General features: G+C 44.9%; 1 protein-coding gene across 5 annotated transcripts in view; it reads left to right on the top strand.

The window, feature by feature from the left end:
- The window catches only part of LOC134351082 (zinc finger MIZ domain-containing protein 1-like), a 241,725-nt gene that overhangs the window by 172,602 nt on the left and 52,949 nt on the right, over positions 1-16,174 (top strand). For all 5 annotated transcript variants that reach the window (XM_063057131.1, XM_063057132.1, XM_063057133.1 and 2 more), the window contains one exon: positions 4,815-5,087. In XM_063057131.1, coding sequence (XP_062913201.1) covers positions 4,815-5,087 — 273 coding nt within the window. The remainder of the gene's footprint in view (positions 1-4,814; positions 5,088-16,174) is intronic.

The following is a 16,174-nucleotide window of genomic DNA, read 5'->3' as shown; positions in this document are numbered from 1 at the left end:
GCATATCACAAGTCCTGGTTATGCAACCACTGACATCAGGCAGACAATCTCTGAAGAGTATTGATAAAGACTGGGGTACCTGTCTCATAAAGACACTGCCCAGAGAAAGGCAATGGCAAACCACTTCTGTAGAAAAATTTGCCAAGTACAGTCATGGTTGTGGAAAGACCATGATTCCCCACGGCGTATAACACAGCACGTAGTAAACGAATGGACTGGAGATCTTGGCCGATAGGGTACAAAGGAAAAGAGATGAACAGTCCATCTCAATACAAAAAACAATGGAGATTAAAGCCCTCGGTACCTGGATATGGGCTTGTGAGCTGTGTAGAAAGCTGACTTGGTTGTCGAGATCACCAAATGCACAGTCAAGAATCATTACTAGTCTGATGGACCACACCTCCAACAGTCATCAACATAATGAAAATGAACGTTCGCGTGCAACCTTACATACTTAGCACTGCAGAAACCTTCCACCCACCTCTCAGAGACTGCACGTCACCCAAATAATCACATCAGTTTGTAATCAGCATCACTTGCTCGTGTGGCACTGCACCGCTTTTAGAATGAACAGTTTTAAATAGCGTCAATGTGGGCTGACAGCCACTGATTCAAAATGCAGTGATCTTTGATAATTTTGTTTTTAATTTTGACTAAAAAATTTTAGGCCTTTGCCAAGATGTTACGAAAAGATTTGACACCAGCTGAAAATATTACCTTATACGGAAATGTAAACTGGATGAATTTCTCTGTCGGTAATTGTTAGGAATGAACACAAAGTTTTATAGTACCGTAGTAGTATTGGTAGTAGTGTTCTAATTTGTCCTATACTTCATTTAAATACATAATTTACTACGCAGTTAAATGTTAGCTTGTCTTTTTATATATGTTTTTAACTATTTCGATGAAGCTTGGGCTATGCGGTTGGTAATGCTAGGCAGTTTCTAGGGTAGGTTATATGGTTGGCATCATGGACGGTGTAGCATTGTGGGCCAAGGGGCCTGTAATGTGCTGTAGATTACTGAGTTCTATGTTCTATTTTGTACTTGAGGCAGCTGCTTAATTGGGCCAACATACTAGTCCTGATGTGTCCCAATTAGCTGGAATCTACTGTATATACAGGTAGTGCAAGCAGAGAGTAAAAGAGTGAGTCTGTGGTAAAGCAGCCAAATGAAATGGTGGCACTTACTTCGAGGGGAGTAGAATGTAAAAGCAAGGAGATAACGCTGAAACTCTATAAGACACCTGTCAGGCTGCACTTGGAATATTGTCAACAGGTTTGGACCCCTTATCTCTGAAGGGATGTATTGTCATTGGAGAGAGTCCAGAGGACGTTCAGGAGGATGATTTTAGGAGTGAAGGGTTTAACACATGAGGAGCATTTGGCAGCTTTAGGCCTGTACTCACTGGAATTTAGAAGAATACATGGGGATTTCATTGAAATCTACTGAATGTTGAAAGGACTAGATAGGGTGGATGTGGAGAGGGTGTTTCCCCTGGTGGGGGTATCCAGAACTAGAGGGCACAGCTTCAAAACTGAGGGATGACCTTTTAGAACAGAAGCAAGGAGGAATTTTTTTAGCCAAAGTGTGCTGAATCTGCGGAACACTCTGCCACAGATTGTGGCGGAGGCCAAGTCCGTGGGTACATTCAGAGCAGAAGTTGAAAGATTCCTGACTGTTTGGGGCATCAAGGGATATGGCGAGAGGGCAGGTGTATGGGGTAGAATGGGATCCGGGATCAGCCATGATTAAATGGCGGAACAGACTTGATGGGCTGAATGGCCTAATTCTGCTCCTATGTCTTATGGTCTCTATGCTTTTTGATTATGGAAAGAATTATGATCTTTCTTTGCTATTGTCCAACAAAATACAGTACTGTGCATAAGTCTTAGACACATATCCGTAGCTAGGGTGCCTAAATCTTTTGCACAGTACTGCATTTGTCAACATGCAATGGCGAGGGTGGAGCGCTGTGGGGAGGTGGGGTGCGACAGGTAGCAAAGAAGGAGAGCCTAGGGGCGGAGGTGATGTGGGTACAGACACACCCACCCCTGAGACACCAGGCAAGGTTATTTGATTCCAAACAATTGGTTTATTGTTCATTACAGAATGTCTCTCCAGTGCTTCCTGCTTCCTCCTTCCCCTTTTCCCAACCATGATTCCCCTCTCCCTGCCCTCTTTCCACTCTCAGTCCACAATAGAGACCCAGATCAGAATCAGGTTTATCATCACTCACATATGTCATTCATCACTCACATATGTCATGAAATTTGTTTTTTTTTTGCAGCAGTACTGTGCAGTACATAAAATTACTACAGTACTGTGCAAAAGTCTCAGACACCCTAGCTATATAAATATGTGCCTGAGACTTGCACAGTGCTGTAATTGTCTACCAGTCTTCAGCAGTTATGATGAAAGGCAATCTCAGCTGATTTTTGAAAGCCTGGGTCCATTGGTAGAAATATGGAAATAGGCAAGAGTAGCATGGTAGTGTAGCGGTTAGTGCAACGCTTTACAGTGCAGATGATATGGGTTCAGTTCTGATGCCTGTAAGGAGTTTCTATGTTCTCCCTGTGATCATGTGCGTTTACGTCGGGTGCTCCGTTTTCCCCCCCGCTGTCCCAAGATGATGGGTTAGTAAGTAGTAGGAAGGCTATGTTGGCGCCAGAAGCTGAGTGACACTTGTGGGCTGCCCCCAGCAGGATCCTCGGACTGTACTGGTCGTTGACACAAATTACCTATTTTACTGGATGTTTTAATGTGAGGAATAAAGCTAATCTTAAAAAATAATTCATCCATTCTGACCAAGTTGCCTACCTGAGCTCGTTCCATTCCCTACATTTGGCCCTTATCTCTCTAAATCTTTTCTAACCATGTACCTCTTTGAAATGTTGTAATTGTACCTTCTCTACTACATCCTCTGGCAGCTTGTCCACACCTGTGTGAAAAGAATGTTCCTCTGGTCCACTTTAAATTTTATGCTCCTCACCTTGCAGGCCCTGCAGTTTTACTCCCCTACCCTGGGGGTTAAGACTGTAACGATTCACCCCTTCTCTGCCCCTCATGATTTTATATACCTCAGCTTCCTATAAGGAGAATAAAACTACTGGAACCAAAATAGGAGTCAGATCTGATATCACTGGCGTATTTTGTGAAATCTGTTGTTTTGTGGCAGCAGCACATTGCAATACATAATTATAAAAAACAATTATATATATAAGATACAGGTATAAAATTGAATAAGCAATGCAAAGACAGATTTTTAAAAAAGAGAAAAACATAGTGAAGAAGTGTAGATGGATTCATTGTCCATTTAGAAATCTGATGTTAGAGGGAAGAAGCTGTTCCTCAAACATTGTCTAAAAGCTCCTCTACCACCTCCTTGATGGTAGCAGTGAGAAGAGGGCATGCCCTAGTGATACTAACCTAAATGAAAATTACCAGCTTATCCAGCCTCTCTTTATAACTCATGACCTCTAGTCCTGGTAACATCTTTGTGAATCTTTTCTGTACCCTTCCTAGCTTAAATAATCCTTTCTATAGCTAGATGACCAGAACTGCACACAATAGAATGGAGGTGAGGAGAAATTTCTCTACCAGGTGGCTATGGAGCCCAAATCATTGGGTATATTTAAAATGAAGGTTGATAGGTCTTTGATTAGTAAGCACATCAAAGGTTACGGGGAGAAGTCAGGAGAATGGGGTTGAGAGGGATAATAAATCAGCCATGGTAGAACAGGGTCAATGGGCCAAATAGCCTAATGCTGCTCCTGTATTTTCTGGTTAAGTGTCATCCCACCAATGTATTCTACCTATTGTGACATTCCAATTCTTGTACTCCCTTAGATTGCAGATGCTGGAATGTAGGATTAACATAGAAGATGCTGAAGGAACTGAGCAGGTCAGGCAACATCTAAGGAGGGAAATGGATACTTAAAGTTTTAGGTTGAGATCCTTCATCCAGACTTCTCCAGGTAAAGGGTCTCAATCTGAAACATTGACTGTCCATTTCCCTCCATAGATGCTGCCTAATCCATTGAGTTCCTCCAGCATCTTGTGTGTTGTTCTTGTAATTGGTACCCTAGCTGATGAAGACGAACGTGATATATATCTTCTTCACTCTGTGTATGTGTGACTCCACTTTCGGTGAACTGTGATCTTGTACTCTTTGGTCCCTCTGCTGCCCTGTGGTGATAACTAGCTTATGACAAGGGGGCATTTCCCTTATCTAGCTTGGAAATATAGAGTCGCAGGACACTACAGCACAGAAAGAGGCTCTTCGGCACATCCTTGTCCGTGCCAAACTGATACTCTGCCTAGACCCATTGACCTGAGCCTGAACCATAGCCCTCCATACCACTCCCATCCGTGTACTTATCCAAGCTTCTCTTAAATGTTGCATTTGAACTCGCATCCGCCACTTCCACTGGTAACTTGTTCCACACATAACCATCCGCTGAGTGAAGAAGATCCCCCCTCATGTTCTCTTTAAACATTTCACCTTTCACCTTTAACCTGTGATCTCCAGTTATAGTCTAACCGGACCTCAGTGGAAAAAGCCTGCTTGCATTTACCCTATCTATAATCCTAGTAATTTTATATACGTCAATCAAATCTCCCTTCATTCTCCTACATTCCAGGGAATAAAGTCCAATATGGCCTTTCCCTAAGACTCAGGCTTGCAAGTCCCTTTTATTGTACTCTTTCAATCTTCCTGATATCCTTCCTGTTGGTAGGTGACCAGAATTGCACACAATTCACAGGGATGTAACGGAACCATTACAGGATGTTGTATCTGCTTTTGTTTGACAGATAAGTGCTGCTCAGTCCTACAACAGCCAATACATGAGTCACTCTGGCCCTCGTGGTTCACCGCAGATCTCCACTGGAATGACCACGGGAGGGATGGCCAGCACAATGGGACCTTCGAGCATATCACACATGTCTATGAACCACTCGAGGCCACCTGGCATCAACCCCATGTTCGGTGCACAGAGCCAGCGAATGCCACAGCATGGATACGCAGGACCACGACCAGCCCAACAGTTGCCTGGGCAGGGAGTGAAGAGGCCGTATGTCAGTGAGGTAATTGGGTCTTTCTTTCCTGCTGTACTCACCATTTTGTCTGCTTTGCAAACACACTACGCATTTATTAATTGATTCTGTATGTCGGGAATATCTGCCCAAACATTCCGAGCTGCTGTAGTTTCACTGGTAATATTTTATCTTACGAAAGCACTGAATAAGAACAAGTGGCAAATGGCGTGAAAGGTGATGTACTGTATAGGGTGTTCGGAGAGGGGCAACGCCTCTGGTGAAGGGGCTTGTCATGCCCTTTCTGTTCAAAGTTCAAAGTAAATTTATTTTCAAAGTATGTAGTAGCGCTAGAAAGTTTGTGAACCCTGTAGAATTTTCTCTATTTCTGCATAAATATGACCAAAAATGTGATCAGATCTTCACACAAGTCCTAAAACTAGATGAAGAGAACCCAATTAAATAAATAACACGTAAAAAAATTATATTTGTTCATTTATTCATTGAGAAAGATGATCCAATATATTACATGTATTGATTGGAAAAAGTATGTGAACCTCTGAGGTAATGCCTTGTACGAAAGCTATTTTGGAGTCAGCTGTTCCAAACAATGAGATGAGATTGGAGGTGTGTGTTGTAGAGGTGCCCTACCCTATATATTAACAAAAGTTACACAAAGTCAGGTTACTGACAGAGCCTGCTCTTCTCAAGAAAGATCTGTTTATGTGCACCATGCCTCGATCAAAACAACTTTCAGGGAACCTTAGAAGAAGAATTACGGAGATGCATGAAGTTGGAAAAGGCTACAAAAACATTTCTCAAGACCTGAGCGTTCATCAGTCTGCGGTAAGAGAAATTGTCTACAAATGGAGGAAACTCAATGCTGTTGTGAAGAAGAGGTGAAAAAGAACCCAAGCATAACAGCAAAAGGCCTGCAGAAATCTCAAGAACTTGCTAAAGTCTCTGTTCATGTGTTCACTCTAAGAAAAACACTGAACAAGAATGGTGTTCATGGAAGGACACCACGAAGGAAACCACTACTCTCCAAAAAAAAATTGCTGTACGTCTCAGGTTTGCAAACGACCACCTGAATGTTCTACAGTGCTTCTGGGACAATGTTCTGTGGGCAGATGAGATAAAAGTTGAATTTTTTGGCTGAAATGCATATTGCTACGTTTGGAGGAAAAAGGGCATTGCACACCAACACGAAAACCTCATCCCTACTGTAAAGCGTGGTGGAAGGAACATGGTTTGGGACTGCTCTGCTGCCTCAGGTCCTGGATAGCTTGCATCTGTTGAGGGAATAATTAATCCAAAATTTTATCAAGACATTTTACAAGATGTCAGGGTAGTAGTCCGTCACCTGAAGCTTAATAGAAGTTGAATACTGCAACAAGACAAAGATCCGAAAGACGAGAGTAAATCAACAACAGAATGGTTTAAAAAGAAAAAAAATTGTGTTTTGGAATGGCCAAGTCAAAAGTCCTGACCTTAATCCTATAGGAATGTTGTGGAAGGACCTGAAGCAAGCAGCTCATGCAAGGAAGCCCATCAACATCCCAGAGTTGAGTTGAATAGAATAGAATAGTACAGCACAGTACAGGCCCTTTGGCCCACATTGTTGTGCTGACCCTCAAACTCTGCCTCCCTTATAACCCCCTACCTTAAATTCCCCCATATACCTGTCTCGTAGTCTCTTAAATTTCACTAGTGTATCTGCCTCCACCACTGACTCAGGCAGTGCATGCCACGCACCAACCACTCTCTGAGTAAAAAAACCTTCCTCTAATATCCTCCTTGAACTTCCCATCCCTTACCTTAAAGCCATGTCCTCTTGTATTGAGCAGTGGTGCCCTGGGGAAGAGGTGCTGGCTATCTACTCTTATCTATTCCTCTTAATATCCTGTATACCTCTATCATGTCCCCTCTCATCCTCCTTCTCTCCAAAGAGTAAAGCCCTAGCTCCCTTAATCTCTGATCATAATGCGTACTCTTTAAACCAGGCAGCATCCTGGTAAATCTCCTCTGTACCCTTTCCAATGCTTCCACATCCTTCCTATAGTGAGGCGACCAGAACTGGACACAGTACTCCAAGTGTGGCCTAACCAGAGTTTTATAGAGCTGCAACAGTACATCGCGACTCTTAAACTCTATCCCTTGACTTAAGAAAGCTAACACCCCATAAGCTTTCTTAACTACCCTATCTACCTGTGAGGCAACTTTCAGGGATCTGTGGACATGTTGAAGCAGTTTTGTAAGGAGGAGTGACCTAAAATTCCTCCAAGCCAATGTGCAGGACTGATCAACAGTTACTGGAAATGTTTGGTTGAAATTATTGCTGTACAAAGGGGTCATACCAGTTACTGAAAGCAAAGGTTCACATAATTTTTGTTTAACAAATACATGCAATATTGGATCATTTTCCTCAATAAATAAATGAACAAGTATGTCTTGTGTTGTTTATTTAATTGGGTTCTCTTTATCTAGTTTTAGGACTTGCATGAAGATCTGATCACATCTTAGGTCATATTTATGCAGAAATCGAGAAAATTCAACAAGGTTCACAAACTTTCTAGCACCACTGTACATGTCACCATATGCTACCTTGAGATTCACTTTCTTGCAGCTATTCACAGTGGAGAATAAAGAAATACAATAGAGTCAATGAAAAATTAACATAAAGACTGACAAATAATGAATGTGCAAAAGAAAACAAATTATGAAAATACAAAAATAATAATACAAAATAAATAATACTGGGAACACAAGTTATAGAGTTCTTGTAAGTTAGTCCATAGGTTGTGGAATCAATTCAGTGAAGTTATCCATGCTGGTTCAGGTGCCTGATGGTTGAAGTGTAACAACGGTTCCTAAACCTGGTGTGTGGGACCTTAAGCTCCTGTACTTCCTCTCCGATGGCAGCCGCAGGAAGAGAGCTTGCCTGGATGGTGGTGGCCCTTGATGTTGGACGCTGCTTTCTTGTGACAGCACTCCTTGTAGATGTGCTCAATGGTGGGGAGTGTTTTGCCTGTGATCGGCTGGGCCAGCTCACTCTCCACCAAACACTCGGCTCTCACCTATGGCTCCAAGTAGCTGTTTGCATGCTACATGCTTCGACGGGCAAGCTGAACCGGGTGAGAGTAGCCTGTGAGCCTCATACCCCAGGGAAATTATCCTAACATGTGAATCAGCTCTGGCGAACTGGGCAGGTGAGATCAACAATCAAGAAGGCAGTTCTGCAATGCTTCGTGGAGAGCAGGGCAGAACAAGGCACAGAAGTCATGGCATCCACTGTTACCAAAGAAGACTCCAGTTGTGACGACTGCTTGTACCACTGCCCCAGTGCAATGACTTTTCCACTTTCAAAACTCTCCCACACAGGTTTCACCATGCAGTTCACTTCATCCAAATCAAGTCCTGTGAGAGGGAGAGGGGCAAAGTGACAGCAGGAGGTAACCACTGAGAGTCGTAGCTCCAATCCTACCTGTAGGCGGCCTGTGGAGTTTGATCATTCTCCTCTGATCCTTGGGCTGTCCTACATTTAAGAAGGTAAATTACCAAAATAACAATTGTAGGAAGAGGACCAGAATAGCAAGAGGAAGGTAGTTTTGTGCCAATTATATACTGTCACTATCGACAGGATATATTATGTCAACTCACTGAAGATCCTTCATCAACCCCTCTTCCAGTCTAATTGGCAGCTGGAAAGGAAAGAGCACAATATCCCTCAATCCTTCAATAGATTTCTGTGTGGAATGCAATCAATGACAGAGCATCTACGGACCTCTGGGGTGGAGGGTTTTAAAGATACGCCACACGCTGTGTCAAGATATTCACCTTCATTAGACCCAAGCATGGTCTAGATGGGATGAACGGCCTGTTTCTGTTCTGTAATTTTCTATGTTTCATCCCTTATTTTGAGTTGGTGACCCTAGGATACAATTTTTCTCACAAATACACTACAGAGGCCACTAGATAGTTTGTATACTTAAGAATGAGAGGTTACCTCTGATTTGTCTGAAGTTAGGAGTAGAGACCAAGCTTGCTCAACTTTTTGAGGGACAGATCTGCCATCCGAGTATTTTACTTCGCTCTCTTTCAAGAAGCTATTTCCTCCTTCAAATATTGAGACCAAAGATGTACATGATCCTCCATGTTCTCACTAAGGTCATAAGTAATTGTTATGATACCTATTTGCTTATGTACTTGAATCCTCTTGCATTAATGATTTACAAAACATTTGCCTTGTCTGGGTGTAGGGTAGGGTACTGTGTCACCATGTGAGATTGGATCAGACTTCTTTCATGCTTGATGCTTTCATTGTTGTTGTTAGGGAAGCAATGAGATGAAAAAGCTTGGTGTGGTGACTGAATATACTTTTTGGATGATAAATTCACTGACCTTGACAGCTCAGGTGAGGTTATTAAATTGCTTCCGGCATTGCGTCTAGGTCCTGTTGCCGTGTGTCTGACATTAGTCTTCTACACTCTGCTCCTGTGAACACTTCTAAATCATTTCAATGGCTTCTGGGCATCGATAAATATTGTCTCCCTCTCTAGTTCTACAATTAATACAGTGAAGAATGGCATTAGAATGTTGTCCTGGCCTGCTTTGGCTTGCACCATCTTTCCTAAAACTATCCAATGACTTCCATTAGTAAGCAATGTACATGAAGAGATGCACATGGCTTCCATCAATACCAGGTTCATCTGCTGTTAGCCACATTCAAATTGCATCAGTCATTGTGGACCCTGACTTGATTCTCAAGGATAAATTACCTCCATTTCCCCCCACCCCTCCTCTATTCCTCACTCCTGATCTTTTACCACATCACACCTGCCTATTACCTCCCCCCGGGTCCCCTCTTCCTTCCCCTTCTCCTATAGTACACTCTCCTCACCTATTAGATTCTTTCTTCTTCAGCCCTTTACCTTTCCCACCCACCTGGCTTCACCCTTCACCTTCCAGCTAGACTCCTCTTCCCCCTACCATTTTAGTCTGGCATCTTCCATCTTCCTGCTCAGTCCTGAAGAAGGAGAAGAAGGGTCTCAGCCTGAAACGTCGTCTGTTTATTCATTTCCACAGATGCCACCCGATCTGCTGTGTTCCTCCAACATTTGTTGCTTTGGATTTCCAGCATCAGCAGACTATCTCATGTTTATACATTGCCTACTGCCTGTTACACCACTGGCGTTTAGGGCAGCGATGAAGATCATCCATCTCGGTCTGTCCTCTACCTTGCTGTTTCTGTAACAATGATTTTTGATCAGTCTGGGTTGTTAGCCTGGAGCTGAACGCCACCTCCCTCCCACCAAACTGGAGGACCAGTGGACCACTCTTAGTCTGACCACTTCTACCCTTTGACCTGTTTGGCATGTGTGACCCTACCAAGAGCCAAAGTATAAAGCCCTCACTCCACCCAACATAGCTCTCTGGGTCATTAAAGCATGCAAGCCTCCAAACTCTACAACAAGGTGTGGTCTCCTTGGAGGATCAAGGAACAAGGCTCAGCTCTATTCACTCCGTGGCCACTTTATTGGATACCTTACGCACCTAAAAAAAAAAGTATGTTCTTGATCTTCCACTGCTGGAGTCCATCCACTTTAAGGTTCGACGTGTTGTGTGTTCAGAGATGCTCTTCTGCACATCACTGTTGTTTAGTGGTTATTTGAGTTACTGTCGCCTTCCTGTCAGCTTGAATCAGTCTGGCCATTCTCCTCTGACCTCCCTCAGTAACAAGGCATTCTTACCTACTGAAATACTGCTCACTGGATTTTTTTTTCGTTTTTCATAGCATTCTCTGTAAACTCTAGAGGCTGTTGTGTGTGGAAATCCCAGGAGGTCAGCAGTTGCTGAGATACTCAAACTGCCCCATGGTGAAAATTATTTAGATCATATTTCTTCCCCATTCTAATGTTTCTTGTGAACAACAACTGAACCTCTTGACCATGATTGCATGCTTTTCTGCATTGAGTTGCTGCCACATGATTGACTGAGTAGATATTTGCATTAACGAGCAGGTGTACCTAATAAAGTGGCCTCTGAGTATAGATTTATATACATTAGGAATTTGCTGGAGTGTATTGGTCTGTGTGCAACGTGCAGCAAAAACAAACAACATTCATCACTTAAAAAAAGAGTTAAATTAAATTAAAGTTAGGAGTACTGATATGGAATAAAATGTGCAGAAAATACATGCCAGCATGTATTTACATTGTTACGAGAATAAACATAAAATTAAGATGTTTGCTGGCCTGGGCTAGCATCAGTGGCATCAGCAGTTGGTCTGCCACCTGCCCTCAGGGGAAGGAGAGATAAGGAACAATGGAGCAGCGTCTGGAGATGTGTAATGAAGGGATGTGGGAGGAAGAGCTGTCTGGAGCGGCTCCCCCCTTTGAACCCTGAACTGTTTGAAGTGATGGACAGGCGATACCCCAGCAGGGGGATAAAAAGGGACAGGTTCGCTAAGACAGACACACACGCCACCCGAGGTAACGAGACCCTGGAAGCGGTGCGCCTCTCACGAGTGGGTGAGAAGTGCCAGACAACGACAAGGGTGGAAAGGTACGATCAGCGGGAACCCGGTGTGTGTCCGCCCTTGCCTGGGTGCCGGGTTCACTGCAGAGGATCGACCGCATCTGGAGGAGGGGTCACAGTCGGTGACCTCAGGTGACATCACCAAGGACCTGCCCAAAAGCTGTTTGTGAGCCATCTCGTTGGTCTGTGAGCCATCTTGCTGGTCTGTGAGTGAAGCCGTTCTGAATGATCAGTTGTTCCTGTTCTATGTCTCTCTTCCCCCACGTTGTCCACCGCCATGGCAATGATTACTGCGAACTGAACTACTAACTGGACTGAACTTTGAGTAATTTTGAAATTGGTCATTTACCCCTAGACAACGATAGAGCTTGATTGATGCTGTTATCTTAATTCTGTGCACATGTGTGGTTATCATTGTTGAATTGTTGCATTTATTATCCTTTCGATTACTGTGTTGCTTGCTTCTTTAATAAAACTTTCTTAGTTCTAGTACTCCAGACTCCAACTGAGTGATCCATTTCTGCTGGTTTGGCAACCCAGTTACGGGGTACGTAACATAAGTGGGGTTCTCGTCCGCGATTTTGAACGCTAAATTTGGGACGGAGTAAATTGATTGGGTTAAAATTCCCGAAAGAAAGAAAAGACAAACAGCAGAAATGGAGGTTGAGGAATTTATAAAGGCGCCGACCTTGGAGGCATTAGAGGATGCCAGGAAATCGGAATTGATAGCTGTGGCCAAACGGGTGAATCTTGCTAAGGTGAAGTCGACAATGAGGAGAGAGGAGATACACAGAGCTATTGTAGAGCACTATGTATCTAAAGGTGTGTTTCCCCAAGGTGAGCTGGGGGTGGTGTCTATTGAAAAACCTGCTGGAGACGCGGTACAGGTACAGCTTGAAAAACTGAGACTCGAGCACGAGTTCCGGGTACGGCAGTTAGAACACGAAGAGAAGCAGTTAGAAAGGCAGGAGAAAGAGAGAGAGAGTTAGAAAGGCAGGAGAAAGAGAGAGAGTTAGAAAGGCAGGAGAAAGAGAGAGAGTTAGAAAGGCAGGAGAAAGAGAGAGAGTTAGAAAGGCGGGAGAGAGAGAGAGAGTTAGAAAGGCGGGAGAGAGAGAAAGAGTTAGAAAGGCGAGAGAGAGAGAAAGAGGTAGAAAGGCAAGAGAGAGAAAGACAGTTGGAGAGAGAAGAGAGAGAGAGGGACAGACAGTTGGAGAGAGAGGAGAAACAGAGGGAAAGGGAATTTGAGCTGGAGAAGTTAAAGATAAGGGCCGAGCAGGGGCTCGTGCCGAACCAAGGTGGAGGGTTCCGGGCGACCCAGGAGGTTAGGCTGGTTCCCCCATTTGACGATACCGATGTGGATCGGTACTTTCTCCATTTCGAAAAAGTGGCCATAAGTCAGGACTGGCCAAGGGATAAGTGGGTTGTTTTACTTCAGAGTGTACTGAAAGGGAAAGCCCAACAAGCTTACTCCGCTTTATCCGCGGAAGATGCCCAGAAGTATGAGGTGGTGAAGGAGGCCATCCTCAGGATTTATGAGTTGGTCCCGGAGGCATACCGGCAGAGGTTCCGGAATGCGAGGAAGCGGTGGGACCGCACGTATTTGGAGTTTGCTCGTGAGATGCAAACATATTGTGAGCGTTGGTGCGCCTCGAAAGGGGTAGAGGGGGATTATGACAGACTGCTGCAGCTGATTCTGATTGAGCAGTTTAAAGGTTGTGTCCCTGAGGGTATGAGACCCTACCTCGATGAGAAAGAGGCAGCCACGTTAGCCGCAACTGCTAAGTTAGCGGATGAGTATGCGTTGACGCATAAAATGAAGGTTGCCCCGAGTAAAGGCTACCAGAAGGGTAGTCAGGACGGCGGGGAGAGTCCACCGGAAAAGTCAGAAAGTAAGCCGGGGACTAGTGAAAAGGATAAGGTAGACCGGGAGCAGTCTGGTAGGAAGTCTCCTGGGGTCGTCTGTTATAATTGTGGGAAAGTCGGACACTTTGCGTCCAGGTGCTTTGCCCCAAGGAAGGAGACGGGGAAAGGAAAAGCGGAAATTTTGAATGGCTGTATTGAGCTGTTAAGCGAACCGCTAGGGAAGGACAGGTCTGAAAAAGTCCAGGAAGGGCGCGAGAGGTTTATCTCGGCTGGACTGGTGTCAGTGAAGGAGAGGTTAAAACCAGTTCCAGTGCGGATCTGGAGAGACACGGGAGCGTGTCAGTCATTGATATTGAAGAGTGTATTAGAGTTTAGCTCAGAGACCCAGACTGGGGAGGTAGAGGTCAAAGGTGTTGGGGAAGGGACAGAGTCAGTCCCTTTGCACCAGATACATTTACAGAGCAACCTGGTCTCTGGACTAGTCACGATCGGGGTGAGGTCCGAATTACCGATGAAAGACGTGGAAGTCTTGCTCGGTAATGACATCGCCGGAGGAATCATGTTCCCAGTCGTGAGATTGACGGGTCAGCCTGCCAGCATGGAGGCCCCGCCCGCGATGGTGAATTTGGCTGAAACATTCCTGCCAACCTTGTATGAGACAGGGTGTAGTGAGATAAGAGGTAGTGAGGGAGCTGGGACGGACGTAGCAGTAGCCAGGAAAGAATTTGTGCAGACGCAGGAGCGAGACGAGGGGCTGATGGTTTTTGCCGAGACCGCTCTCTCTGACACAGCCTTGACAAGCTATTGTGCGGATGAGGAAGTGCTAAGGAAGAAAGGGAAATCAAGGACAGTATCCGCAGATGAGGAGTGGGGGGTGGTGCAAGAGAGTTATGGGGATGAGGTTTTTAACATGGCCCACGAGGTACCCCCCGGTGGACATTTTGCGGTGCTGGAGGAAACAGTTGGTGGAATCATGAAAGAGATTTACCGGCTGCCCAGGGGGAAAAATGTTATTGATCATGACCGACGCGAACTGAGACGGTCACCGGCTTTTGATATGCTAACAAACCTGGTCGGTGTTAGCGTGGAAATCAATGAAGCTAGGGGCCCCCTGCTAAGAGGAAAAAACCATTTTGAAAAGATTAGGATGGGATCGGTCAGATGGGAGAAGGCTATTGTTTTGGCCAGGTCTACTGATAAGGTCTCTCCCTTAATCCCCGAAGGAGTAATTAAACGACTCGCACCCATGTGTTTGATTGTCCCGAGGAAATGCAAAGAACTGGGACGTTGGGTGATTGTGGTTACAATAGGGCAGCCAAGTAAACAACACCCATATTTTTCGAGTAATTCAGTGACTAAAGGGCTGATGAACACAGAGGTGTGTATTGGCAATTTAACACAGCTGTCTGAAGCCAGCTTGATAGTGAACCTTGAAAAAAATGAATTCGGCCACACGAAGGTCACTTACCTGGGAATTGTGGTGACACAGGGGCAGCTGGCAGTGATGCAAGCTACAGTGCAGGCTATCGCTGACCTCCCAACCCCGACAGACAAGAGGGCCCTCAGAAGGCTCTTGGAGATGGTGGGGTACTGCAGGAAGTTTTGCAATAACTCTGCGGTCAATACCCGTCCCCCTCCTACTAAGCCCTTGCGAGAGAAAATTGAGTCGGAATGGGACGACCCTTGTTGTTGTGGTCCGGGACAAAACCAAATGAGAGGTTACATTGGTCGCAATTCATCAGTGTTTTTGGCCACTATGAAGTTTGCTGAGTTGGAGCCTGGTCTAAGGGATTATTAATAACACGTGTAAAAGGAACAGAAAATGTGATGACTGTCTGTCAAGGTGTTGACAGCTTCAAATTCTCTGTATTAGCTAAATAACTGTTAAAGATGTATATTGTGTATGTATCAGATAATGTAGTCATGTTTGTAATTTTTACCTCCCGGTAAAAATCCTTAAAGGGGGGAAGTGTTACGAGAATAAACATAAAATTAAGATGTTTGCTGGCCTGGGCTAGCATCAGTGGCATCAGCAGTTGGTCTGCCACCTGCCCTCAGGGGAAGGAGAGATAAGGAACAATGGAGCAGCGTCTGGAGATGTGTAATGAAGGGATGTGGGAGGAAGAGCTGTCTGGAGCGGCTCCCCCCTTTGATCCCTGAACTGTTTGAAGTGATGGACAGGCGATACCCCAGCAGGGGGATAAAAAGGGACAGGTTCGCTAAGACAGACACACACGCCACCCGAGGTAACGAGACCCTGGAAGCGGTGCGCCTCTCACGAGTGGGTGAGAAGTGCCAGACAACGACAAGGGTGGAAAGGTACGATCAGCGGGAACCCGGTGTGTGTCCGCCCTTGCCTGGGTGCCGGGTTCACTGCAGAGGATCGACCGCATCTGGAGGAGGGGTCACAGTCGGTGACCTCAGGTGACATCACCAAGGACCTGCCCAAATGCTGTTTGTGAGCCATCTCGCTGGTCTGTGAGCCATCTTGCTGGTCTGTGAGTGAAGCCGTTCTGAATGATCAGTTGTTCCTGTTCTATGTCTCTCTTCCCCCACGTTGTCCACCGCCATGGCAATGATTACTGCGAACTGAACTACTAACTGGACTGAACTTTGAGTAATTTTGAAATTGGTCATTTACCCCTAGACAACGATAGAGCTTGATTGATGCTGTTATCTTAATTCTGTGCACATGTGTGGTTATCATTGTTGAATTGTTGCATTTATTATCCTTTCGA

This window comes from Mobula hypostoma, chromosome 8 (genome assembly GCF_963921235.1).
Source record: "Mobula hypostoma chromosome 8, sMobHyp1.1, whole genome shotgun sequence".
Lineage (NCBI taxonomy): Eukaryota > Metazoa > Chordata > Chondrichthyes > Myliobatiformes > Myliobatidae > Mobula > Mobula hypostoma.
The sequence above is the reverse complement of the archived record's forward strand: the minus strand, read 5'-3'. Positions and strand labels throughout refer to the sequence as shown.